General features: G+C 41.8%; 1 protein-coding gene across 1 annotated transcript; it reads right to left on the minus strand.

The window, feature by feature from the left end:
• Positions 1-3,230: 3,230 nt before the first annotated feature.
• tiparp (TCDD-inducible poly(ADP-ribose) polymerase) lies at positions 3,231-25,529 on the minus strand. The gene is made up of 7 exons (XM_077566109.1): positions 25,202-25,529; positions 23,267-24,253; positions 10,569-10,758; positions 10,071-10,258; positions 7,934-8,233; positions 5,450-5,707; positions 3,231-4,610 (listed from the first exon to the last, which is right to left on the minus strand). Exons 2-7 carry the CDS (start codon positions 24,235-24,237, stop codon positions 4,421-4,423), a joined length of 2,097 nt encoding a protein of 698 aa, XP_077422235.1. The 5' UTR covers positions 24,238-24,253; positions 25,202-25,529; the 3' UTR covers positions 3,231-4,420.
• Between the last annotated feature and the right edge of the window lie 221 nt (positions 25,530-25,750).

The raw sequence follows: 25,750 nt of genomic DNA on the forward strand, positions 1-25,750 counted from the left end.
AATGAATTCTAAATCCACCTGGAATTATTTGGATTAGCAGTCTTTATTCACTTAAGATGCATGTGACACAATGATCACACTCATCACACTTTAGATGAAATTATCGAGACATCTGGTCGGCAGCAACTGAACATGGAAGATAACGTAGAAACTGAATTAAGTTGGGTATGACTGTACAGCTCACAATGTCGGTTCTTTGGATTGAGGTCCCTACTACAGCTAAGGTGGTTAGCCTATATATATTATTATAGTGGTCAGGAGAAAGACCCACCTTAGCTTTATAATAATAATAATAATAATAATAATAATAATTTTGTAAAGCACTTATTTGCTAAAAATACTAATATTAGTATTACATTAATTACAGTAACAGGGTTACTAGTCAATGCTAATGTTACAATTTTTGCTCAAAAGTACTGTACATGCTAGCTGTGCTAGCTGCTATGCTAACTGGTAAAAGACCAAAAAAACAAACTTACCTTAATAAAAAAGAAAAGTTTGTTTGCTAACATGATGACATTTCCTGATAGCTGCACTGCTTTTGGTTGATGAATCACTTGAAAAATAAAGAAGTTAAACTTTGTTTAGAATACAATGTTACAGCTTTTGCTCTAAAGTACAATACATGCTAGCCGTGCTAGCTATTATGTTAACTGGTCAAGAACATTACATGCTAGCTGTGCCTGTGTCAAATGCTATGCTAACTGGTCAAGAACAAAGCTTTATAATTTAAAAAAACAAACAAACAAAACAAAAAACGTTTGTTTGCTAATATGTCGTTTTCTGATAATATGAGTAATGTGTTTCCAATTGGTTTCGGTGACAGACACTATTGCTAAAAACTTTTCGTCTATGTTCAGAGACTGTTATTTAAAAATGTCTATGATAAAAGAAAATATTTATTCAAATAAAAGACAGGCATATAAAAAAATCACCACAGGGAAAAAAGGAAATTTAACTGGCTACTTAATATCGTCACTGTTGGGCAGAAGCCTCATGTCCAAATTTCTATTTTGTGCACTGATTATTTGAAATTTCATGGGAGGACAGAAAATCAAATTCTGGGATGATGATATATGTGCCTCACTCACAACTTATTTCAACGTATTCAGGAAGACTAAACTTCTTTTTATTTTTTGGTCGCACATATGCACACACACAGGAATGCATTTCAGTGCACATCCATTATCTTTCCATCCCTTCTTGCACACCTTCTCCTGCTTTGCTCTGCTAACCTCAGCCAGCAGGTCTACAAAGTAGTGCTTTCTGTGTGCCGCCAGCAATTCCTGGAGGGCATTCAGGCAAACAAACCCAGCCAGTGCCCGCTGCATGACTCATGGAGAGACAGCCACTAAGAGAGAGAGAGAGAGAGAGAAAGAGACAGAAACAGAGACAGAGAGAGACCAAAAGAAGGGGTATAATTGTTAAGGTGAGAGGGCAAAAAAGAGTTTTAAGCCGTTAAGAGCCGATGAGAGGAGGCAGGTTGGGAGTTTGGAGGGTGGGGGAGAGAGGAAAGAGAAGGAAGGGCGGGGTGTGAGATTAACAGAGGGAGGGGTGAGGTGAGAGAGACTGGGGGATGAGAGAGTAAAGGAGAGAGGGAGATGGGGGCAAACAGAGGGCAACCTGCGCAAGCTTGCATGCACACGAGAGGAGCAGACAGGCACGCAGCCCAGCGAGGAGGCACGAAGAGAGCAAAATAACTCCTGCGCCCTAAACCCCCACCTCTTCGTTCCCTCTCTTCATACAAAAAAATTATATATTTAAAAAAAAAAAAGAGTTGCTCAGCACGACAGCCTCACATGACAGTGACTGGAGGCCAAGTAGAGGCCGAAGGGAGCTGTGGGACAAACAAAATGAGGACAAATGATACATTTACTCTTCAAAATCGGAAAAAAACAATAAAAATAAAATGTCAATGAAAACTACCAATATGACAGAAATTGTGATTGAAAATTGTTCAAATATTACTAAATATTGGTTAATTAAACCACAAATTCTTTTATTACATAACATGTGTGGACTTTTGAATTCAGTCAGTTAATAACAATAAAAGCAATAATTTAATTTTATTGCTTCATTGTTATAGTTCCCAATGTATTTTAAAATATGTATCTTTATATTTAAGTCAACTTTGACATGAACATTTTTGGAATGCAAAATGTACCGAATGCGTGTGATTTATTCTTGACACTTTTACAAAGACAATATTTTGTTTCATCACTGTCATGAAGTAATTTAACTAATATACTTTTACAAAGATAATATTTAGTTTCATCACTGTCATTAAGTAATTTAACTAATATACAGAAAGTAACTGAATATTTTTGCCCTTCATATTTCCTTAGAATAACCAAAACATTAGGAATACAGCTCTGTATGATGACTGAACAGCCTTTTTTGACACTTTTTTTTTAAGCTTTAAAAACTACACTAAAACACTCAATGTGCATTTTGGACATATTTCATTCTGTTATGCCGGAAAAGCTTGCAGTTCCTCCACGTCAACAGCATGCACTGTTGTGCCGGGACAGACGGCGTTCCCCCCCTGGACCGCATTAGACACGGCACTCACGTCATACCCCGCTGGGTACAGCTTTGGGTGGGGAGCCAAAAAGGGTGTGTGATGAGGTGGAGTTCTCTACTGACAGAAAGGACCCAGTAATCGTACCAAGAATTCATAGTGTCACAGTGAGGACATTTTAAAAGTTTTTAAATAGTTAACATGAGCGCTGAATAGCTCATCTTAAATAATGTAGGACCGTAAAGAGCAGATATATAAGTTAGTGTTTGCCTCTAAAAATAACCAAATATCTTAGCCTTAGTTTATTGTTGTCAACATGCAAAGGTACTGAAGGCGTTGTTTAATAATCATTTCTTTGCGGCGTTGTTGATTTAACCTAGTTTCGTTAGACAGGATGGCTAGCTACACCCAAAAACCTATCCATGGACTAGCAAATGTTCTGTTAAAAAAATAAGCTATTTGATTAAGAATTGTTTACTTACATTTCTTAACAGGTTAGGCTTGATTAACTCGACTCCTCAGAGTGGCTTAAATTTGGATAAAACTTAAGTTGAATTCAATTTGTAATGAAAATGGTAAAACTTTGTGAGCACAGTGAAATTGAAAGAATCCGCATTAAAGCACTTAAGGATGCTGTAGCGGAATATCTCAAACCAGTTGCTGAAATAGCTAACATGTCCCATATAAGAATGAACCACATTACTGCATATTTGCTTTTTTTCCCATTTTTTATTCAATCAATGTTACATTAACTAACATAAATAAACATTTTTTTATGAACAAAAGGCACACAAGTTCAAATATAAACAAAGAACGTTTGTACAGTTTGTCTCAATCAAACTTGTCTACAGTCTCTGAACACAAGCAATCAGAGAAATTAGAGAGCAATAATGGGGAGAGAGAGAGAGAGAGAGAGAGAGAGAGAATGTGTTTCATTGCTGCAACCTCAGCATGAAACCTGTCCACTTCAATTCCCCCTTTTGGAAACTAAAGTGGTGGGCGCCAAGGCAACAACGCCAACCAGGAGCAGTTGTAACTTCGTATGAGTCCTCCGCCTGAAGGCTTACAGTACGTAGATGTCCATTTGGAAAACGTCTTACTCAAAACACCTTTCCATTGACCAGTTGAAGTGGCCCCGAGATTTATGTCCACTAAATAGAAACACGCAACACATCGACTTGAAAAACATACAGGCCAGCAGCTGGGAAAACACACACAGGTATTTTTTTGTTTTGTTTTTTATTTCATAATGGTGTGGTCCGGGTTATTGGAAGCCCCTGTTGGTTGATTGCTGCTTCCTTGAAATACTAAAGTCAAAGATGCCAACCGTCCACTATGCTGCAACGGAACTGTGTTCATTTACAGCCAAACGACTAAGTCAAAAAGATAAGGGCGATAGATAACGTTTGATTTTCTTGAATGTTCTAGTTAAGTAAACACGCTTTAAGACTCCAGCCAAGCACGACTGTTGCCAGCTGCCATCCACCTCTGAATGCTCAGTATGTTTACATGCACACGTTCATCAAGTAGTAGGTCCTACACTTCTACTCATCTCGTGAATTTATTGTGATCCAGTTTTGGATAGAGTGAAATATAAAAGGAGCAATAAGAGTTTCAATCCAAATCCAACGTTTACATGTATTCAAAGTAACACAGCCATTTGGGTGTACTCTAGTGCATGTGAACGTACTGAGGGAGTGACACAGATTGCAGTCCCTCAACGGTCCAGTTGCATCCAGTCGAGTCTGGTCTGGACTTGTCTGTGGTTCTTGACTGCAGAGCCCAGTCCGGTTGAATCCAGTTGACAGCTTTGTTTGCAAGCGTCTCTTAGAATGCGTTTGGAGCCGTTAGGTGGAGTTAGGTGAGGCTTAACCACCTGAGCAGCCTAAGGAAGTGTGCTCAGAGGGCTACCGTGCTGGGTACCTCCTCGTAATGAATTATGAAGTACGGGTAGCTCTGGTCATCGTTGAAGATGACGTAGATCTGAGGGTCCACCCAGTTGTCCACGCAGGAGTCGTACAGGTCACTGGAGGCGTTGCGGGGGTTGATGGGTGGCGGTCGCCGCATTGAAGGGTTTCCTACAGTAAACCTGCACAGAGACGAGGGCATGTTGAGTGCATGGAGACAATTATGAGCATTACATGGTTTTCAGACAAACGTCTGTCTGGAGGGTTACGGAATAATTCAACATCTTGAAGAAGGCTCGTCTAAATTTAATGACGACAAGGCTGCTGCTCTTTTGTGTGATTACGGAAGCTTGAATAATATAGCATCAGAGCATGTGGGTTCATATAAGAACATGAACGTATATGAAATGAGCCCACGCAACGCCACCACTTTGTTTGCGCAGGCCTAAGGAGCCGTAAAAAAAGAAATCTTTGCGCTGCTCTCTGGGATTATAAATAAAATAGGTAACATCAAGGACATTTACAGCGATGCACTTTAAAGGCTTTACAGTAAACGTCTGTGTACAGTTGAGTTGGTTCTGATCACAGAGAGGAAACCTCTTATGTCAAAACTTGATACATTTCATATTTTGTCACATATTGACATGTTTGTTGAAAATGTGTGCTCAAAAATGTGCCGTTTATTGTTTGCTTTAGAAATATGAGGATTCCGCACAACAGCAGTGATATTACATTGTATGTTTAGCAAAGGTGACACTTGCGTCTCTTCATCGGCGAGTGCTTTATGACATGAAGCCTAAAAAAAATAAATACACGGACTGAAAAGGAACGTCTGTTCTGCGTTGTGTCATAAAGCGTTCGCCGAAAATGTGGGCATCCATCGAGAGACAGAAGTCCCCGCCTCTGTGTATAAAAATGTATAACAACATTTCCCCTTGAAATTAATCAAAAGGTGATTCTCCCCTAAATATGACACCAAAGAAAAAAAGCCACTATTTAGATATGATGATGGAACACACACCTGCCAGTGAGCACTTTGGCTAGGAACATGCAGTGGACTCCTTTGGGCGAACGCTTGGAGAAGTTGTGCGAGTAGACGGCCTTCCGGGCGAAGTAGGAGCCCTGGCCGAACATGGTGGCGTGTTTGCCGCACACGCGCGGGTCAAAGTTGTGCTTGCAGATGCCCTCCACCACGTCTGCTGAGGTGCCGTGGAAGAGGTGACGCTCGCTCAGCAGCCGGTCCATCTCGGACATACGCCTGGACATGTACTCCTTCTTCCTGTTGGAGTGGGTAAAGATGCTGAGTCACACATTCACACAGGCTCATTTGCTTTAAGAGGCTTGTCATAATCAAGTAAAGTAACACCCTGGAATGGTTACACGTCAACCAAAAAGCACACATAGACAAACTTTTACACTCATTCATACCTATGGAAAAACGCTTAAAAGTATTTTGGGAAATGGAATTTGGGAAGCACGGTGCGAACACCTGAGTGAGGCGAGATTCAAACCCATAGCCTTTAACTGTGAGGTAGATTTACTAACTGCATGCACCACCATGCTGCCCCACTATAAGGTACTCTAAAAACAGTTGGGTCAAAAAATTGCCAAATTAGGTAAAGAATGGACTGATCCAACTTTTTTTTAGTTATTTAACCCAAAAAGGTAAATAAAAAAATAATAATTAAAAAAAAATAATAACCCACAAAGCAATCCAATTTTTGGCTTGTTTTCTGGGTTATTCATTTGACCTAATGTTTTGGGTTTGTTGGATAACCCAATTGAATTGGGTCAAAAATGTTTCAACCCAACTTTTTGAGGTATTTACCCCAAACACGTGGGTCAAATTCTCTTTAAAAACTCTAAAAACAGTTGGATCAAAAATTTATGAAAATGATCCAACTTTTTTTTAGTTATTTAACCCAAAAAGTTAAATAAAAAAAATAATTATTGAAAAAAAAATGAATAACCCACAAAGCAACCCAATTTTAGGGTTGTTTTGTGGGTTATTCATTTGAACCAGTTTATTGGGTTCGTTGAATAACCCAATTGAATTGTGTCAAAAATGGACCAACCCAACTTTTTGAGGTATTTAGCCCCCCAAAATGGGTCAAATTAAACTAATAACCCACAAATCAAAAATAATTTTGAGGTTGCTTTGTGTGTTATTTATTTGACCCAACTTTTTTGGGTTATTCATTTGAATAATCCGGTCTCTTTTTGAACCAATTTGGGATAATTTTAACCTAATTGTTTTTAGAGTGTATGAATAAGGAATGGGGGGAAAAAACATTCAGATGCACAAATGTAGGTGATAAATTAGTAATAAGCTTGAATCCAAAAGTTGCGATCACAACTTTGTTTGTGCTAAAACCAGCAAGAACATTCGGCCTAATCCGTTTCTTGAGCAACATACGCACGCACACAACTCGAAACGCGAAAGCCAACTCGCCGGTGACCCAGGCGTGACCTCCCGTGATCCCGCAGCTTGGGACCTGACACAGGCGACAGCCACGGCACGCACCCAAACAGCCGCGTGCGCACACATATACACACCCTACGGTTTGCTACCATCAAATTGCATAGCACATATGTGCATTCCAGAGTGAGCCTTCACGCCAACCAGACTGAAAATGCACATACACACACACGCGCACGCCATGAAGGATCTCTTTGTCAAAACAAGAGTGTGTGTGTTTGTAATCAAGTGATGCTCAGAATGGAGCCTCACTCTCAGAATGACACAACGTCAGTCATTGTGAAACCCTTGCGGTACCAGCCTGTGTGTATGTGCATGTGTGTCACAGCTGATAGGACCCGCCCTGCTCCGGCCGCAGCGGCTTGCCGACTGTGCTCACAAACGGAACATCGCTGTCACCCATCACTCCATCCGCTTCATTCGCTCGTTCTCACGAAGCCCCGCCAGTGCTAGTTTCATTTGTCTTTTCTTCCTCTTCCCCTTCGTAGCGTTTCACATCCCGCACTATGTAATCACGTCTCTGTGAGAATCCAGCTGAGTGTGAAATGCTCACAAGCTCAGCAACAGCAACAAAAATGTGGACAATAGGCTTGACGCATTTCAGTTTTCTGGTCACAGCACAAAATGGGATTGAATGCAACGCTGCTGGATTCGCCATATCATACTGCGCAAGCCAATGACAAAGCAACTTTTTGTGCTTGTATCTTGCCACAGTGTTTCCCCCAAAAAATTATGTTTAGGCCTCCTGCCAATCCAAACTTACATCAAAAGACCATGCACAATGCATACAACACTGGCATGTACTGCAAACAAACTAAGCATAAAAAAAGCACTCGAGGGTCAACAAAATAGTACTTAAGCGAAAATTCACATTCAGGCTCTCACACCATTTGAGAAATCATGTCATATTTGTTGCATTGCTTGATTTATGTAAATACTGAGTTTAGTAGTGAAACATTTATATTACTCCTTAACTGTCAGAAAGGCGAACGAGGAAAAGGGCTGATGAAGAAATCTACAACTCACCTTTTGTACTTCTCCCAGAGGAAAGGGTTTTGTACCCGGAGTATCTTAATGATCCTGAACTTGGTCTCCGCCACCGTTTTGTGGAACAAGCTGTACACAGTCCGGAAGCTGCGGTCGTCACGGGACACGGGCACCTGCAGGAAGTCTTGGCTCACTGCCATGGGCAGCCACGTCTCGGGGAAAAGGCTCGGAGGGTTGGTGGTCGTCGGGGAGAGCGGATGCGACGCCGTGAGATCCATTGATGAGGTGGATGTGGAGGAAGAACTAGACAGTGGAAATGAAGAGATGCCACCCAAAGTCCTGAACAGAAGAGGAAGAAGTACTTTAACGAACATTCCATGCAATTACATTAACGCTCAGACTCACGTGGGTCAGGTAATGTCATGGATTCAGTATGCATTCTAAAAGTAAGGCTATTTCATGACCTTCTATATATGCATTGGCAGTGATAAAATGATTGGAAAAAAGAAAACAAATTGGTCATAGCCCCAAATAACAAATCTGAGCTACGGCCTTCCAGTTTATCTTCCCGTTCTGAGCTTCATTGTTGTCAAAATTCTGGATTTCTGGTTATTCTAATGAACTATCCCGCCTGACCTGCCACAATATCCCTCCAGCTGTCAATGACGACGCCAACGTGCAACAGAGCCGAGAGAGCCAAGACCAGACAAGAAAGAGAGACAAATACATTTCAGATTGCGGAGCGGTCATGGTGTCAAAAAACAACAACATTTGTGTCTGCCATGTGGGTCACTAACTACGGTTTGTCTGTCAACTTATCACTCTACCACTGTAAATGCAGCCAGTGCCATCAGCCATCAAAGAACGTGAGCCGCGGTGTGTTGTCAAGAGATTTTGATCAGTTTGACTCTAAGTCACAATGACAGTTTTTCTCGTCCTGTCTGTCTGGTCTGGATCTGGCGCCGCGATCGACGTCTCGGTCCCCACGGGGCTTTGAAGAATTGACACTAAGCAATTGAGAAATGAAACAATAACAAGGGACCGGCGGAGTGGAAAGGAGGGAGAGTGTCACTCAAACCAATGACCTCAACCTTTAAGCCTCTTACACTCTGTTCCTGACACACACACTTGTTTTGGACACTACACTCGGGACACTAAAACTGGGAAGGAACAAAATCCCTGGTTCCAAATTCCAGCTCACAGTCACGTTTCGCACTCCATTCAACCGGTCTGGAAACCATTTAGCACCCTCCATCTTTCCCTTTCTTGGCTGTGCGCCTTGCCTTCTCTCTTTCTCACTCACTGTCTCTCTCTGTCCTCTGCACCCACCATCTCATCTTCTTTTCCTCCATCTCTGACACTCCTACATTTTTCCTTTTCAGAGCTGCCAGGTCCTGTTCGAACGGCTCGTTCTACTGCCACGTCCTGTACGAACGGCTCGTTCTAATTCGCTCAGTGTGGGATGAGAGCAGATGACTGGCGTTGTGCCGAGGACGTGAAAAACTCTGCAAATGAGGTGAGATGACACTTGTTTTGAATCTGGTATCACATTCTTCTGGAATATCATTGCGGCGAGGGGTGGGAATCATCGCACTACTCGAGAAAACGGCCTCTGAGAGAAGTGGGATCCCTCAGAGCCGTTTATTTCCATCCTCGGTTTCCTGTTTTTTCACATGAAAAATTTGTTTAAGGTTCTTGTCTGATCCTGCCTCGCTGTGCTATTTTCCACTTGTGCTCTCTCAGGACACTTTGCTGTGCACAGGCCATTTTGGTGACCTGATAAAAACCAAGCAAACCAAGAATCACTTTTAATGGAGCTTATATACACCATTATGTATGGTGACCTCTGGTTTTCACACACAGTGTTCGGTCGGGTCATTTAACAGACAAACCAATGTGTACCACACGTTGAAAGGTCTACTTGTCAATATTAAAAGCTAAATGATTGTTAAGGACATAAATTGCTAAAACTGCTAGCTTTTTCATTACATTTACTTGAAATGCAGTGTTCTGTGATGTGCACCACAGACTGTCCAGTGAGCTTTGCATTTCCACACTTCTGAGTACCTTTTTAATTTCATGTTATTTTAATGGTCTTTCTTTTGTGTCTGTGACATGGTGTTGTTTGGATAATAAACATGGATCTAGTTGGTATCAAGTCTAATCTTTTACTTACTCTAGGTGGGGTGCGAGCATCACAGAGGACATGAACATGGGCCTCTTCTTGATCTGACGCCTGAACCCAAACATGGCGTTCTGCTGGAAGCCCTCCCTGATGTTTAGGATATACTGGTTCTGGAGCGTAATGAATCGCACCTCCTTGAGACCTCTCAGAGTTGCCTTCTCTATAAGCTTCACCACAGGCTATAGGAGGAAGAAGAGATGGACATGGAAAAGAAGATCATTAAGCTTCATAGAATGATCGCGTTTTTTTTTTTTTTTTTTTTTTTTGTTTGCAGTCAATAGAGGAAAAAGGGGGATGGTCATAATAACCTCACATAAGATGATGATGATTTGGTTGGAAAAAATGCAAATGGATGATGACAGCTGTGTTACAAGTTACAATGTAGTGCATTCAGATGTGCCTGCATTGATCCCACCCCAGCTGCTGGCTAAGTGATTGATCGTGACGGAGTTAATGTGTCTGGCCATCATGGTCATGATCGTGCCTCACCTCTGAGTATTCCCTCCAGCCAAAGTTGTCTCTGCAGTAGTACTTCCACACTGTGTGACAGCTAGGGGTGGGGTTTGGGGTCGTCGCGGGCATGGCGAGAGGACTGGGGGGAGTGGACAGCCGGCGGACACGATCAAACTTCAGGTCACAAACCCGCATGGCTCCAAAGTCCAGGGAAAACACTGACCCCCTGAAAGACGCAGAGGGAATAAAAGATGTTATTTAAAACAAATCTGGGTAATTTGCATTCATAGGATATGTGCGTCTGTTGCAAAGTGGTCACAGTTCATGAAGCAGGCATATTAACCCTGGTGTCTAGGAACAACATGACCAGACCTCTAATTACTCAACCAGTGAGTCAGTCTGGACAAACGGGACTTGCACATCACTAGGGAGCAAACGAGTGGAAACTCATGAATGTCATTATGGAAACATGAAATCTACACACCGTGCAATGATGAGTGTTATCTGATCAAAAGGCTCATGGTGACCTAATGTTACATTTTAATCCTGAAAAAAATGATGTACCAAAACTCTTTATTTGGCTTTCCACCACTTGCAATGTTGTGATTCCATTGGCACATTCACAATGAGGAAGTGACTTGCTTTACCCTTATGTCAAATGGCTGCTTGGCTTCTTCTGCTAAAGCTAACACGAAAGCATCTACCTAGTGCTGATTTAGCATGTTAGCACATTTTCAATCTCTACACATGAAGAGCTCTTTCCCAAAGCGCTTAATCCGTTTTTTTTCTCAAACATTTGATTTCATCCTGTTAAGCAATTCATTTGCTCAGTCAGAACAGAGTGTACACATTGAATGACATGACGTCACATGATTGATCATTTTAAATCAAGTTTTTATTTTGGTTTGGAAAAAAGGTCTTCATATTACAATGGACTATAAAAACATAAACGTTTTGTTTTGTTAAACTGAGCTAGCTACCATCTAAGCTAACTGCATGATATGTATCTTAATTAGATCCAGCATTGTTGTTGGAAAGACAAACAAAAGTGATTTCCGTTTTAAAAGGGCGGTTTCTCAAACATACACATGTGTTAGTATTGCGGCTATTGGAGAAAATACTGTAGCTTGTGCATGACCCCTCTTAAGCGTGTGTGTTGGGTAGGGGGTGGGGGGGGTCTATCTACATTGGTCTGCCATATGGCCTCAGGCAAATAGTGTTTCTGGGTCAGACATAACACTTGCATAAATATGGGCACCATATATTAGCACGCTATGCCACAGACAGTGGCGAGACGTGTGCGTGTGCGCACACAATACACAGACACGCAAACATATTCACGCCAAATACATACTCACACAGGTAAAATAAACAAAAGATGCACACTGAAGGTTAATAAATTGGCCCATCCATTTTGTTTCCAGGGAAACAAATTGACATTGATGTGTGTCACTGTGTCTGTCCGGAGCAAAGAATGTGAGGTCTGGAAGCATGTGAAAGGATGAAATCCCATCCAAATGTGCAAAAGTTCGGAAAATGCAAATAAAAGGCGAACGGTCAGTTTGTGCAATGCCATCTTGCAACTAAAAACAGACAAACTGTCGCTTTTGGCAAAGATTTAATAACAATAGCGCAACACAGCTTCACCATTAATGTGCAACTGCAAATTCAACACATCACCACTGCGTCCAGTAGGCCAACAGCTTCTTAATCCACGATATGCGCAACCAACTCCAAAACTCAGCAAAACAGGTAAACTTCCCACCAGACAGAAATATACAAATTTCTATCTAATTTTCTATATCCAAATTCATTTGGAACATGTGTATTTACTAATATTCTAATTGCCCACACATGTACAACAATTAATGTTTGGGAATTTATTGTATTGTATATGTAGGGCTTTACTTTCTCTTCTTTGCGTATATGTAATTGATAAGGGCTTACAATTCATACCAAGCGTGCATTTAAGATAAGCATGTTTTGTTAATTTTTTCTACTGTTTAATTTTTATGTTATTAAATAAGAACAACTTATTAACATGAAGTATTAGGCAGTAGGACTAAATAAGTTTTTGTACGTCTTCCTTTTGAACATGTAAATTATGATATTATTGACACATCCTTCTCTATCTTCCCTTTTTTTTCTTTTTCTTTTTTACTTCAACTTGTATTTTATACTTGCAATGTGTTTATGTTTATATGTTCAATACACTAAACCAAACCAAATTTCTGGAGCAGGTGAATTTTCCTCAGCTGCCATAATCATCAAATGAATTATGATTTATTAGAATGCACCTGTTAATAATATGTACAGTATGAGTGTTGTGGCCCAATGGGTTCAATGCAAATACTGTACATTATACTGGCCACTGCACAAGAGCATGACAAAATAAGGTACTGAGTCATGCCTGCACACACTTCTAAATCAACTGCAGATACGTATATTTGCTGTCTGTTTCTACTAGTTATCATGTGACTGAATGAATGTTTGTAAGAGGAAGTAGAACTGGAATTAAAATACGTAACATATGCAGACTAGTCAGATCAGTCAAAGTCGGAGACTGTACTGTAACATTCATGCAAAACTTCTGGCCCAATTCCAGTCATTTTAAAATGTTTGATGACAACACCGAAAGTGAATTGTGACTGTAATTGGACAGAAAGAGAGGAAGAGGAAGGATCCAGCTGGATGAAAGAGAAGAAATACGGTATGAGAAATGTACAGCACAGGCGAGTGGATTCAGATAAAAGCGCATTCTTAATTGTTTCTGTGTTTTGATTGACTGCTTCTTTCCCTTTGTTTTGTATGGACGTTCTCCGGATGCAGCTGCATGCTCCCCCCCGTCTACACACACCCGCTGTTTGGACACGCACAGTATTTTCTGTTGAACAATCACATTTTCAAATGTTATATCAGTATACAAAGTGCACTTGTGTGGCATTTACAGGCAGCCTCCCAAGGCCCCCTTTGTGTCTCAGACTGTGTGGCCCTAACAGACAAATATTTGGACAGCAGACGGGACACTCAGTGATTTTCATAGACCATTCACTCAGCTCTGCCCTCCCTTGCTCCCGACTGGTTTGTAATGTTCCAAAAATAAAATTCCGCCAGTTAAATTAAGTGCACTCAAACGGGGTGCTTTGGACACGGAGGCTAATCAAAAGTTGGAAAGAGACGTTTTTGGCACTCACTCTGGCAAGGTCAGTTTGATGCATTGCATGTTTAAATAATGAAAATAAAACATCTGCTGACTTGAACAGGGCGTGCTAAAGGTGTGGACGCAGGCTACAAAGGAAGGGGAAAAAACGGCCAAACCTGCTCTGTATTAAGCAGATGAACGTTCAGTCGTAATGTGAAGGGTGAGGCGGGACTGTTGCTGGAAAAAGAACAAGCCTTTTTCCTGGATGTAAAAAAAAAAAATTAAGAGAACTCACAGAATTGTCAAAAAGGCTGTTAATTCCCCTCCTTGCCCAGCCCCCACCTCTACATGCACACATATACCTTCCCATTTTCTCACCGCTGCACGCGCGCGCACACAGACATACAAACACACACAAACAAGGACCTGCATACCAGCATCAGTCATGCTAGTGTGAACGTCACAGACAAGCAAAAAAAGAAAGGAAAAAAAAAGGAGCGCTCACTCACATTCTTCAGACAGATTCATGTACACACATGCAAGCCTCATCCAGTCATGCCTCAATAAAACACTTGATAAGATCAGCTGGCGAATGCTTCTCTCACACAAAAATACACACAGAAACTAGGGCTGAACGGTTTTGGAAAATATTCTAATTGCGATTCCCCAACTCCTCAAAATAGGCAATTGCAATTTATTGTGCTAATATTTTTTTCAAAGTCCTTTTGTACGGTATTTTTCAACACACGATCTGTATAACAACAAACAACATCAAATCTATTATGCATTATAGGTTACTAAAATGAAGGCAAATGAAGAATTAATTTAAAAGGAATCTACTACAATTACAGGTAGAAATGTACTAAATACTTTGACATGCAGTTTGGTAAGTGTTCACAATGACAATATAATTCTGCCACATAGGTTTGGTGTTAACAAATCTGTGGTTATGCCATTACCTGCAGGATATTACTTCATGTTTCGTGAAACGTATGTAAACGTGGACTGCACTTTATCGTCATTCAACTTATGATATAGAGCGGTCCTCGAGTACCCCTATCCAGCCTGTTTCCATGTCTCCCTCAGCCAACACAGCTGAAGATCATTATCAGGCTTCATGCAGCGCTTACTGATTAGCTGATTGTTTAAAACACCCGTGTTGGCTGAGGGAGACATAGAAAACAGGCTAGATAGGGGTACTCGAGGACCGTGGTTAAGAACCACTGGTATAGAGTCTGAAGACCAATAAATAAATAAAACACTTGTATAAAAATTAATGCTAACCGATCTCCAGCCAGTAGCACGTGCTAATGCGTTGGAAAAGCAAGATTATACCTGTTGATGACATAGCATCATTATAATTCAATAGCGGAGAAACGCCCGCAGGCATTAGAACTCTGTGGTGGCTCATTGATTAAATGAAAAGTAACGTCTTAGTCTGTCTTTGGTTTCCTTTATGAAACATACAGCTAAATTTATCCTTTCAATATTTGTCCGCTGGACATTTGAGGCATGTCTGGCGCTGCTGACAGTGAATGATTGCAGTTTTTAGAAGGCGCATCAACTTTGAAAAAGTTCTCTCCGCAAAAACTTTGTGGAGGGGTTTGTCAATGATAACATGCATTTTTGTGTGGATTTTGATTAAATGTTAAACTGCTGTTCTGTGTTTGGGGTAATTTTTTGTTAAGATGGTGAGGATGTTTTTTTTTTAATCAACACTAGTTTAATACATTTGGTAAAGTCTTTTATAGTCACATTTCAATTACAACTGTGTATATAAGTGCTCTTTCAAAATGTTGCTCTTTTAGCATAATGTAAAATATTCATTGAAGTTGTTCAATTAAACAATAAAACACGTTTTACTAATCCATATCCTGAAAAGAATCACAGCGCATCCCACCATTCGGCTTCATTTTCACACAAATGCCAGTGTCAACTTCATGATAATTTACAGTTGGATGGATGGATGGGTGGTGTTAATGCCTGTATTCTCTAGATTTTCACACCGTTATAGCTGAACCACAAATTGAAAAGTTTTAACACACAGTGATTTAAATGACTATCTCCATTGGCAGCCAGAAGTCTCCAAACATGTACAAAAGAAGCTTTTTGTTTGAGGGACAGAGTCAAAATACGGTCATCAGCCAGAGTTTGTTAACTATGAATCCAGAGCAAATTGTTTTCAGCTGACATACCAGGTTTCTATAATCAGACAATGACAATATCAGCAATAGAGTTGGCAAAAACTCTTAGAGTGAGCATGCTGCGTCGGCAGATCCGCACCTTACTGAGTGATATTCTAGTTTTGAAGTGTACCGGATTCTGAAAACACACTTGGAAAAGGGGAAGAAATGCTGCATGTGCTGGATTGAACTGTCCCTGTTCTGCTCTGCCCCACAACATTCAGCATATGGCTCACGGTGTACGTCCCCTCCCCCAGTTTGTAGGATTTTAAGAGTCTGAAACCTACCCAAGGTACAAAATGCAAGAGATGCAGGGTACAGAGCGAGAATTTAATCATAGGCTGACAGAAGAGAGGAACACCCACCACTTGTAGAAGCTGAGACCAACGCAGCGGCTGATAATGAAAACACAAATTGACTGTCAGGCATCCCTTTCAAGATCACAAAATGAGACATGAAAGATGTCGGTCTGTTGATTGCTAAATTGGTGGATTTGTAAACTTTGTAATTTATTCAACGACACCGATTCCTGTGTTCACTCATGACTAACAAATCACATGGACTAGGGAAAATGGAGCTGGATTAGGAAGTGTGTTTTTTATGAACTTTTTTCAGCAGCATCAACCAGCAAAAGGTGCAAGTAATTCTCGCTTAGCTAGTTGGCTACCTAAAAAGCTGCAGAAGAAATTGCAACAGTAAGTCAAACTATTGTGTTGTAACTTCTTCAACAATACAAAAATGTTACAGTTCAACTAAAGTCACATTAATAAAGAACTGTTACACAAATCCATCTGTTTAACATCCATCAAGGATATTCATTTGAATACCCATCCCTACCTACTCTTGACTAACAAAGAGGCAGAGCAACACCTGACCTCACCCTGCTGATTCATGGTATGCAAGTACACACAAGCACACACAAGCTCATGTTTGCACACAATCACAAGAGCATAAACGAATAAGACAAAACAATCTTGAGTTTTATATAAAAAATCATGACACAAAATGAATCAACCTGACTTGACATAAAAAAAAGCACACACAAACACACGCAGTGTGGTGTCAGGTCACTTTGCCCCTAGTCCTCTGTGACTCTTAATGTCAGTTAATGACAAGCAAGCCTTTTATCACCTGGCTAACAAAAGAGCCCTATCTCAAGCTCTCATTCGCCCGCAGATACACACTGACACACACGCTATGTCACGAGGTCATAAGAATTAGCAGGCTGTCTTTCAAGTCCGAAAATATGCCCTTTTTACACACACATATTACAGGAAATGGGCTTGAGACGTTCTGTTTTTCTAAATCTAACGTCACATGCTGTGTTCTAATCATGGGTGGAATTACAAAAAGTACAGATATAAAAACACACATGTTCAGCAGTATAGTGCTGTTGAACAGCAATTGCACTGCTGAGGACTACTACAGTGTAACTTGTCTAACTAGAAGTGATGACGGCATGAACATTTCCACTTCCTGCTGACGTCATGACTAAGGCGGAATAAGCCAACCCACCCTTCATTCCGGTTTATCATATGGCTGGGATTAACCTGTGCTGTGAGTAATTCCCACATGGGAACAGTGTAGCACAGACCTCACACATTAAACTGGGCTTTGCAACACATAATAAGAATCAAAAGCACAAAGGAGCTGGATCCACATCGCAGATGACAAAAAACGTGTCAGTGTTGCTATAACGACGGTCAAGCTCATTAAGTCAACTACTGCTCTTGAGCTGGCGATCGGTCTTATCATCTGACTGAGGTAACCAGTGATCACCCAGTGTGTGCGTACGTGCATGCTCTCGTGAATAGACCGGTCGGATTGAGCCTCTATAGAACATCGTCAAAGAGATGTGGCGCCCAGCTAGCGCAGCAAAAAGCTTTGATAGACCCCAGCGCTGAATGGACCAGAACTTTGATGAAGTCACAGGATCAACTCAACAGACATTACAACACTTATTTACAAAAATGTCAAACAACCACATTATCGTGAGGAACAACACATTTCTGATGTTATTAGTTATACCTGGTCAGTAGACAATACGAATATATCAACCACTAAAATGTATACATTACATTAAACTTTGGACGCCAACACAACACAACTTAACATTGAAACAGTTGGGAAAAAAATATACATATACATGTACGTATATACAAAAAAAACTAGTTGAGTACAAAACTGATCGACCTGCTACCTTAGGTCAATTTGACCTACCTTTCTGAGTTGTTTTATGCAAAACAACCTTTTTTTTCGTACAATACAACCCACAAGTTTGAGTCACATTTTCAACTTTGCACACTTACAAACATTTGCAACCTATGTGGACAGTTTGCACCGGAAAAAAACATGGCGGACTAGCAAAAGCTGTTACAAACAACAGTGTCTTCTACTTTGTTTACTTTGTTAAATGGTCTGCTTTTTATATAGCGCTTTAACTACACCATATGGTACCCAAAGCGCTTTACAAATGCATGTAGACTGTTCACACCAAACTGTCATCGTTCAAAGTTTATTAAACAAAGAATAAAAATTTTAATTAAATTGTCGTCAGATCCCGCAGATCCACGCGCCTCATTTCCGTTCGGAATGTGCATGCTTCTAGCATAACCCAACCTTTAATATGATGCGAAGCAGAGTGGACAGTAGCGCTAATGCTAATGTTTGTGGGGGCTCCTCCATTGCTCTTTTCGTACTATTTTCTTGCTAGTTTAGGCACCATCGGTTGTGCAAACATTACTACGCCCAGCAGGAACTTAAAGGGACTGGCAGACAGCCGTTTCGAGTGCCTTTCATTATTTGCATAACAAACTTGACAACAAGATCAGCATAAGTGCATAAAATGGACTTATTGGTTTTATGCAAAATAACACACATTTCTTAGTCAAGTTGTTTGTTTAAATTTTAGAGATGTGAATGTTCTTTTTGTGTTCATTGAATTTTTTGAGATATAAATGTACTTATGTTGAATTGATCAGTGAAAAAAAATTTGTTCTCACTCCAGTATGTTTTGCTGAGAAAGGTTTGTCTTGAATTAAATTTTGTGTTAACGCGACCTGACTTGCTTGAGTCAAACTTGCTTCATGGAGTGAGGTTATTCATATACATTCTTTACTTCTTGCATGAGCAAAACCCAAACTAGACAACAAATGTACAGCTCAGAAAAGACGAGTTATTATTTGTGAACAATAAAAGCGTGCATTTTAATGGCATTGCTCCAATCTTTGTGGCATGTGCAGTTTCTGTCACGGGAGCCGGCTGAGCCTGTCTGGCTGTATGAGGGCGGAAGACACTCACAGCCGAATTTGGTTTGACATCACCAGGTGCATATCCTGTTTGAACAGCACTTTGCATAGAGCTTCAGTTGAAGTCAACAACTTTGACATAAATCTTCGAGCATACACGCAGAGCTAAAACTGCATGTGGTCTATAAAGACAAAGGCACATGGTGGCTCAAAGTTTTGGTCTTGGGGCTCATATGACAAAGCACTACACTCACAGCTCTTTTGGCCTGCAGTGCACCAAATGATGCAGCCACAACCGACTGAAATGTCAGAAAGTGTGTTAGGTTTTTCCACTGCCGCAAGTTGCTATACACAAGCAAGTTTCAATCTCCCGATAAGGAGTGCACAATTGCACGTACGTTTATTTTTTTTTGCAATTGTCCAGTTCAATGGCTTTGGGCCGCGCCACTCAGTGTCTTAGGTAGTGATGCACCGAATATTCGGCAGACATGTACAGGATGCTGTGTGTGACTTTGCAATCCGTTCCCGAAGCCGATTAGCTGGTGCGAACAAAAGTATTTATTTATTTTTAAATGTTGGTGAATGTGTGAATGTGTGGATTTTAAGTGCGCCGCACCTTGTCCCGCCGCACGCATCCGTCCTTGCCTGTCCGGACTATAAGGTGCAATCGCAAAACCAGAAAATGCCCAACCCACGTTTGGTGTTTATAATGTACCATTAGCCAACATGTCTGCGGTGTGGGCACATTTCAATTTATATTGTGCTTTGTTAAAAGGCCAGTGCTAAATAAATATTTTATAATAATATTATAATTGTAATTAATTATAATAAATGGAATGATAGACTAAGATGGTTTGTACGTGTCCAGAGGAGAGATAGTGAGTATATTGGCAGAAGGATGCTGAGTTTCCAAATGCCAGGTAGGAGGTCTAGAGGAAGACCAAAGAGGAGGTTTGTGGATGTAGTTAAAGAGGACATGAAGGTAGTTGGTATGAGAGCAGAGGATGCAGAGGACAGGGTTAGATGGAGGCAACTGATTCGCTGTGGTGACCCCTGAAGGGAAAAGCTAAAAGGAAAAGAAGAAATGCAATGATAGTAAAAATTGGCATAATTTTTTTCATTTTTGGTTTCGGCCAAACATTTTCATTTCGGTGCATCCCTAGTCTTAGGGAAGCCCAGTGATCTTGCATTCCTATAAGACACTGAGTATTTTCAAAGAATTGTGATTAATCAGTAAAACTGACGAAACAATGTAGAGTACAGAAACCTGTTTACAAGTATGTAAGTTGACTTGAGTGCACATCCTGCCTAATACTGCAAACCCTGGGTTGAACCTTAAGTTCCTCCTCTAATCCTCAAAGCCGCCTTTGTGATACTGGTCTCAGGTGATGTGGTTAAGGGGTGTAGAGGATTTGGACAGAGTAGAATGATAACATGGCAAGAAGCCTTTTCAATGTGGATCTTATGTTGCTCAAATTTGTATTGTAATTTACAAGTGGGCTTTACTTGTATAGTCATTTTCTACCATTGAGGTACATGAAGTACAATGTCACATCATTCACAAAATGATTTATGGAAATTAAAGTCAAAATCGGAGAGTAACAGCTCGCTCACACGCTGATAACACAGAGCCAGGAGCAACTGGGGATTCGGTATTTTTCTCAAGGATACTTGAGGCGGTTACGGGGTGACGGGGATCGAACCCACAAGGAAAGGAAGACAGCCACTATGATAAAGGCCCATTATAAATGAGCAGTTTTTGATGAAAACCATGCTCCTCCAATCTTGGGGCACATACTGTACACTACAGAAGACACAACCTAACCCGCACAACATAATGAGCTTAAAAACAAGATGTACCAATTTTTTTCTTTCTTCAAAGAATAGACCTCGTAATGTTATAATTCATTTAACAAATTGTTTATTATTAACGTTGTAGTGGGGTAGAACTATGCAGCCTTTTGTAGAGCTTTCTGGTACCTCTTGTACTCAGATTGCGGAGGTGTAGCGAAACTAAAGATGTACTGTTCTTGCTGCATACAGCACACAAAGGAATATTAACTAACAAGGCAAAACTCATGTAAACGGCTTCTTAGGGGTACTTTTCCTATTTAGAACAAGGTCACCGTGCATGTTCTTATTGTGTGTGACTATGCATGCATACAGTACAGTTCCGCAGGAAACGGCATGCTCCTTTATGTCACCCCACCATGGTTTGCCAAGTGCTTGCATGTGTGTGTGTGTAACTGTGGGCGTGTGAGAGGAGAGTGAAAGAGAGGTTTATCTCTGTCTGCTAAACTGTGTGCGTGTGAGCGCTGCGAGCCACTGAGCTTCTCTCTTCTCATTCGTGTGAGCATCTGCGTGCCGAGCAGCGAGAGAGAGAGAGAGTGTGTGTGAGCGTGTGTGTGTGAGTGTGCTCTATTGTGTGCATGTCTATGACCGAGGGAGGGATAGAAGCTGCCAAGTGCGGCTGTGTCAGTGACCGCACAGGGGGGTCACAGAAGTTCACCACGCTCTGCCATGAGTGCTCTAAAGTCTGCTTAGGACAGAGCTGCAGCCAAGCACAGGGCTGACTTACAGGAAATGAATCACAAATATCACAGTGCGGAGATGGGAAGTCATATGGTAGGGACCCGATAGATTACCTTTGCACACGATAACAGAAAAACAACCCTATGCATATAATTACAGGCTTAAAATTTTATTCAAAGCTTTTGAGTCTTTTTTTTTTGCACGTGCATGTATTAAATAAAAGCCATATTTATGTGTGAGGGACACTTGCACTCCACGTGTGCATGCCAGCCACCGGTTTGTCAGCACTGCTGAAACCAAAGAGGAAAAGCGTGTTGCGTTTCCAACACAATGAATGAGAAGTTGCTTATCATCTATGAGCAGCATATCAGTTTACTGCACCATTGTTGTCAAGATATTGGCACCTATCCATTTACAGTGCAGTATCCTTTAGAAATACTCGCAACGCGACAGTATCTGGTGAAGCACCAATTGCACTCGAAAAGCAGGACAGACCTCCATTGTGATCAAATTATACAAACTTACGAAGCTACAGTAAATTCTGTAGAGTAAATTTTACTCTAAACTGAGTCGATTTGGTCTTCTAAATTTACACTAAAAAAAAAGGGTTGAGGAACAAACCCACAACTTCAGGTTGGGAGACAGCCCATCTACTCCCTGAGCTTAGTATATCACTCGTGTCAGCTGGAATCTTTGAAACTCTGTCAGTGTTTTTGGTCTCCTCTTAAGCAAACAGTAGAAGTGGAATAGCTCAGGTGATAGATTGACAGTCACCCAAGCTGAAGGTCGTGAGATCATTCCTCAACCCTTGTGTAACTTTTTTTTTTAAATAAACTCTAGTAAAATTTACTCAAAATCTCTACTTGCAAAATTTACTTTAAATATATATATATATTTACATTTTTTTCATGTGATGGGCAAATTCTCTCGTACACACTAAAAATACTTTTTGGAGTAAAATTTACTTTGAATACTTTACTCTCTTCCAAGTGTAAATTTTACTTTATTTAGGAGTGGGACCAAATAGATTCAGTATAGAGTCAAATTTACTCTACAGAATTTACTGTATATATTATGTATTAGTTCTATAACGTCGTTGTCGACATAAACTATTTGTAGAACAGAAACAACATTACTAACGAGTCAATGACTAAAATAATAATTCAGTGAGCCCTTTGGCATGAAAGTGTTTACCTGCTTGATGATCACTAAAATTACATTTGACTCTGACAATTGAATGTCAACCTAAGTTTGGGAAACTCTGTCTTAGCTTAAGAAACAGGATATGTATAAAATACTGTATGTCCCTATCTTTAGCTATTTGGATTTAAGTTACATAAAACTAAATCAGCCAAGTTTGCATACATTGTGGATGAGATCTGGTTTAAGCTTAGTTTGGCATTACAGCTTTTGACTCCGCATACAAGATTTTTTTTCCTGTTCTGGACATTTTGTTTGTTTGGATTGTCAACAAAACCGAAAGGGCAAATTCTTTAGAAACTATCGAGCCATTAAAAAATAAAAAAAAACATCCGACAAAAAACACACAAAAACTTGTGCCAAGTGACAACACAAGCTGGTTGGCACAAGGGCAGTTACAAACACTATGAAAGTGGGACTGACACTTACTGATACTTGAGTCTGACTTGATCATTGTCTGGGTTGCAGTAGAGTCTCTCTAGCTGTTCTTGGGAATCATCCGCTATGCTTTGCCACGTCTGAGTGTCGCTCCTGCGGATCTGCCAGTGGTAGGGCAGGACCGTGTGGTGGTGGGCGCAGTCACTGCCGTACACACATTGTCCTTGGAGAAAATCCACGCAAATGTCCACAGAGTCTGATCGGTGTGTGTGATACTGAAGTTGGGTGAGGAGTTCAAACACCAAATCTAAAGAGGCCTCTTCACTTTTATCCTGAAAAAGCACTCCTTTGTCAGGCAGCTGGGATTGCAGGAGAAGGGGGTGGGAGTCCTGGAGGGCAGTGTAGTCTTTAACAGGGGGGGGATTTGGGTGATTTGAGCGGTCATTACTTTTGATGGCTCCCTCCTGGTGAGAAGCCTGGGGTGCAACTATGGGAGGTACATCCCTGCTAGCTGACGTTATTGTCCCTGTGCTCCCCGCAGCCCTGAGGCCGACTTTGGGTCGCTCCCCTCGCCGCTCCGTCTCCTCCAGCTCCGCAGTAGTATCGGCCATCTCCACATCTCCAGTCCCCGCTGCGGCGGCGTCAGCGGCCGGTGAGTCTTTGAGGCCACACACCGGGCCAATGCAATTCTGTTTGGCCGCGACCGCCACACATAGGTTACCCGGCGTGCGTCCAGCCTGACTCCGCGGCACAAACACGCCGTCCCCCGGCATGTCGCCACTGAGCAGCGAGGTCAGGATGGGCTCCTCCAAGGCACGGTGAAGGCATTTGGTGTCTATTTTCCTCTGCTTCTTTTTGAAATAAGGTTTCACCAAAGGTATTTTGTCCGACAGTCCCACGATCGATTGTTCCGTGAAGTCCTCTCCTTCGTCCACATTTAAGCTCACATCCAGAGAGATCCCAGTCGGTACACCGTCTGTGGATTTCTGGAGGATGTGCAAAGTTTTATCCATGCTGCACATCTAACCCTTGACGGTCCTGGGGACAAAGAGGAGATAAAAGAGGTAGTCATCAAAGGTACCACTTATAGTCTCTTAAGTCTATTCCCAAAGTGAAGTCATCCTGCTGTATACAAGCAATGATTAATAGGTTTCTTGGCTGGTAACTCAAACCTCGCCTTTCCTTTCCTGGAAAGAGAACCGGCACCGTCTGTGTGCTGAAACGAAACCTGTACCGCAATTGACACCTGCGACATGACGACGAAACAACCAGTGGATCGCACTTGGATAATAACTGCGTCGGGCACTTACAAGCAATATTTTGGAAAATGAGCAATTCGCACCCAGCATCTGAAGCGGAAAATAAATGACCTAATCCATGTGAGGTGGGGGGAAATAAAGTCACAGTCACCAGCTTCGTTTATCTTGTGATAATCGTATAATGACGCTTTTATTCGAACGTTCTAGGTGCCGAACAAAAACCGGTCGTGCGCCTCCAAGAAAGAGAGATAAAATCAAGGCTGTGACACGGAACTACCCTGTCTCCCTCCCTCTCGCTCCCTCTTTCGGGACGTTGTATTTTTGATCAGGGGAGTCCGATACGCAGCTCCGGGTCGTCTACGTGCTGTGCACACACGTCACTGCCCCCGCTCAACTTTGCACGTAGCCCACCACACACACACACACACACACTCGCGCGTCCACTGCGGCGGAACAGCGACAAAAGACCACCACACCAAAGCACCCAAGCGCTGCTTTTTTTTTCCACCCGCCTTGCTAGCTTAGCTTCCCGCATCATTTAAGAAACGTTTCTTCGGTTGGAACTCGGCTTCTTTACGGCCTACGTAGGTAGTGACTAGCCATAAACAACAACAGCACCACGTACTTCAGCCTTCAACATCGTGGGTCTGCCCCCCTGTACCCCCCACCCCCACACTCCCCCGGAGAAAAAAAAAGAAAGAAAAGAAAATGAAAAATACACCCCTACCTGTGCACTAAAGTCCCCCCACTCAGGTCTCGGCGCTCTTTGGTAGGTTACAACCGGTGAGCACATCGGCGGAGCCCGGTGGGAGAGCTCAACAATATCCGAACGCGGTTGAGACGGTAGTCCGGATAAACCTCGTCGTGCCTCTCTGCTGCCCCCGCCGCTCTCATGCTCTGTCTCTACCGCATGACCGTCCGTCTCTTTGTATCCTTGAGCCGTTTGGCAAATCAAAGAGATCACTGAGCACAACAAGGGGAGCTCAGTTGTGTGGGGGAATCGCTGTGCAGTGCTGCCTCTCTTCTGCCGGGACAGGTCCCGCCTCCTAACCTGCTGGAGAGGGTGGGACTCCAGATCCGCGCTTGAGCTCCACGAGCAGGGGAAGAGTCGTCTAGTGGTGGCAGGAAGAAGTTGCACGTGGGTGGGGACCAGGAGGGGCGGGGGGTCTTTGTTCCCCCAGTCCTGCATTAACAATGGACAACTGCCTGGTCCATGAGTAATAGTAGTAACTACTGTACTACTGATGCTCCCGCGAGATCTTGCAAAAATTGAGAT

Source organism: Vanacampus margaritifer, chromosome 5, assembly GCF_051991255.1.
Source record: "Vanacampus margaritifer isolate UIUO_Vmar chromosome 5, RoL_Vmar_1.0, whole genome shotgun sequence".
In the NCBI taxonomy this organism is placed as follows: domain Eukaryota; kingdom Metazoa; phylum Chordata; class Actinopteri; order Syngnathiformes; family Syngnathidae; genus Vanacampus; species Vanacampus margaritifer.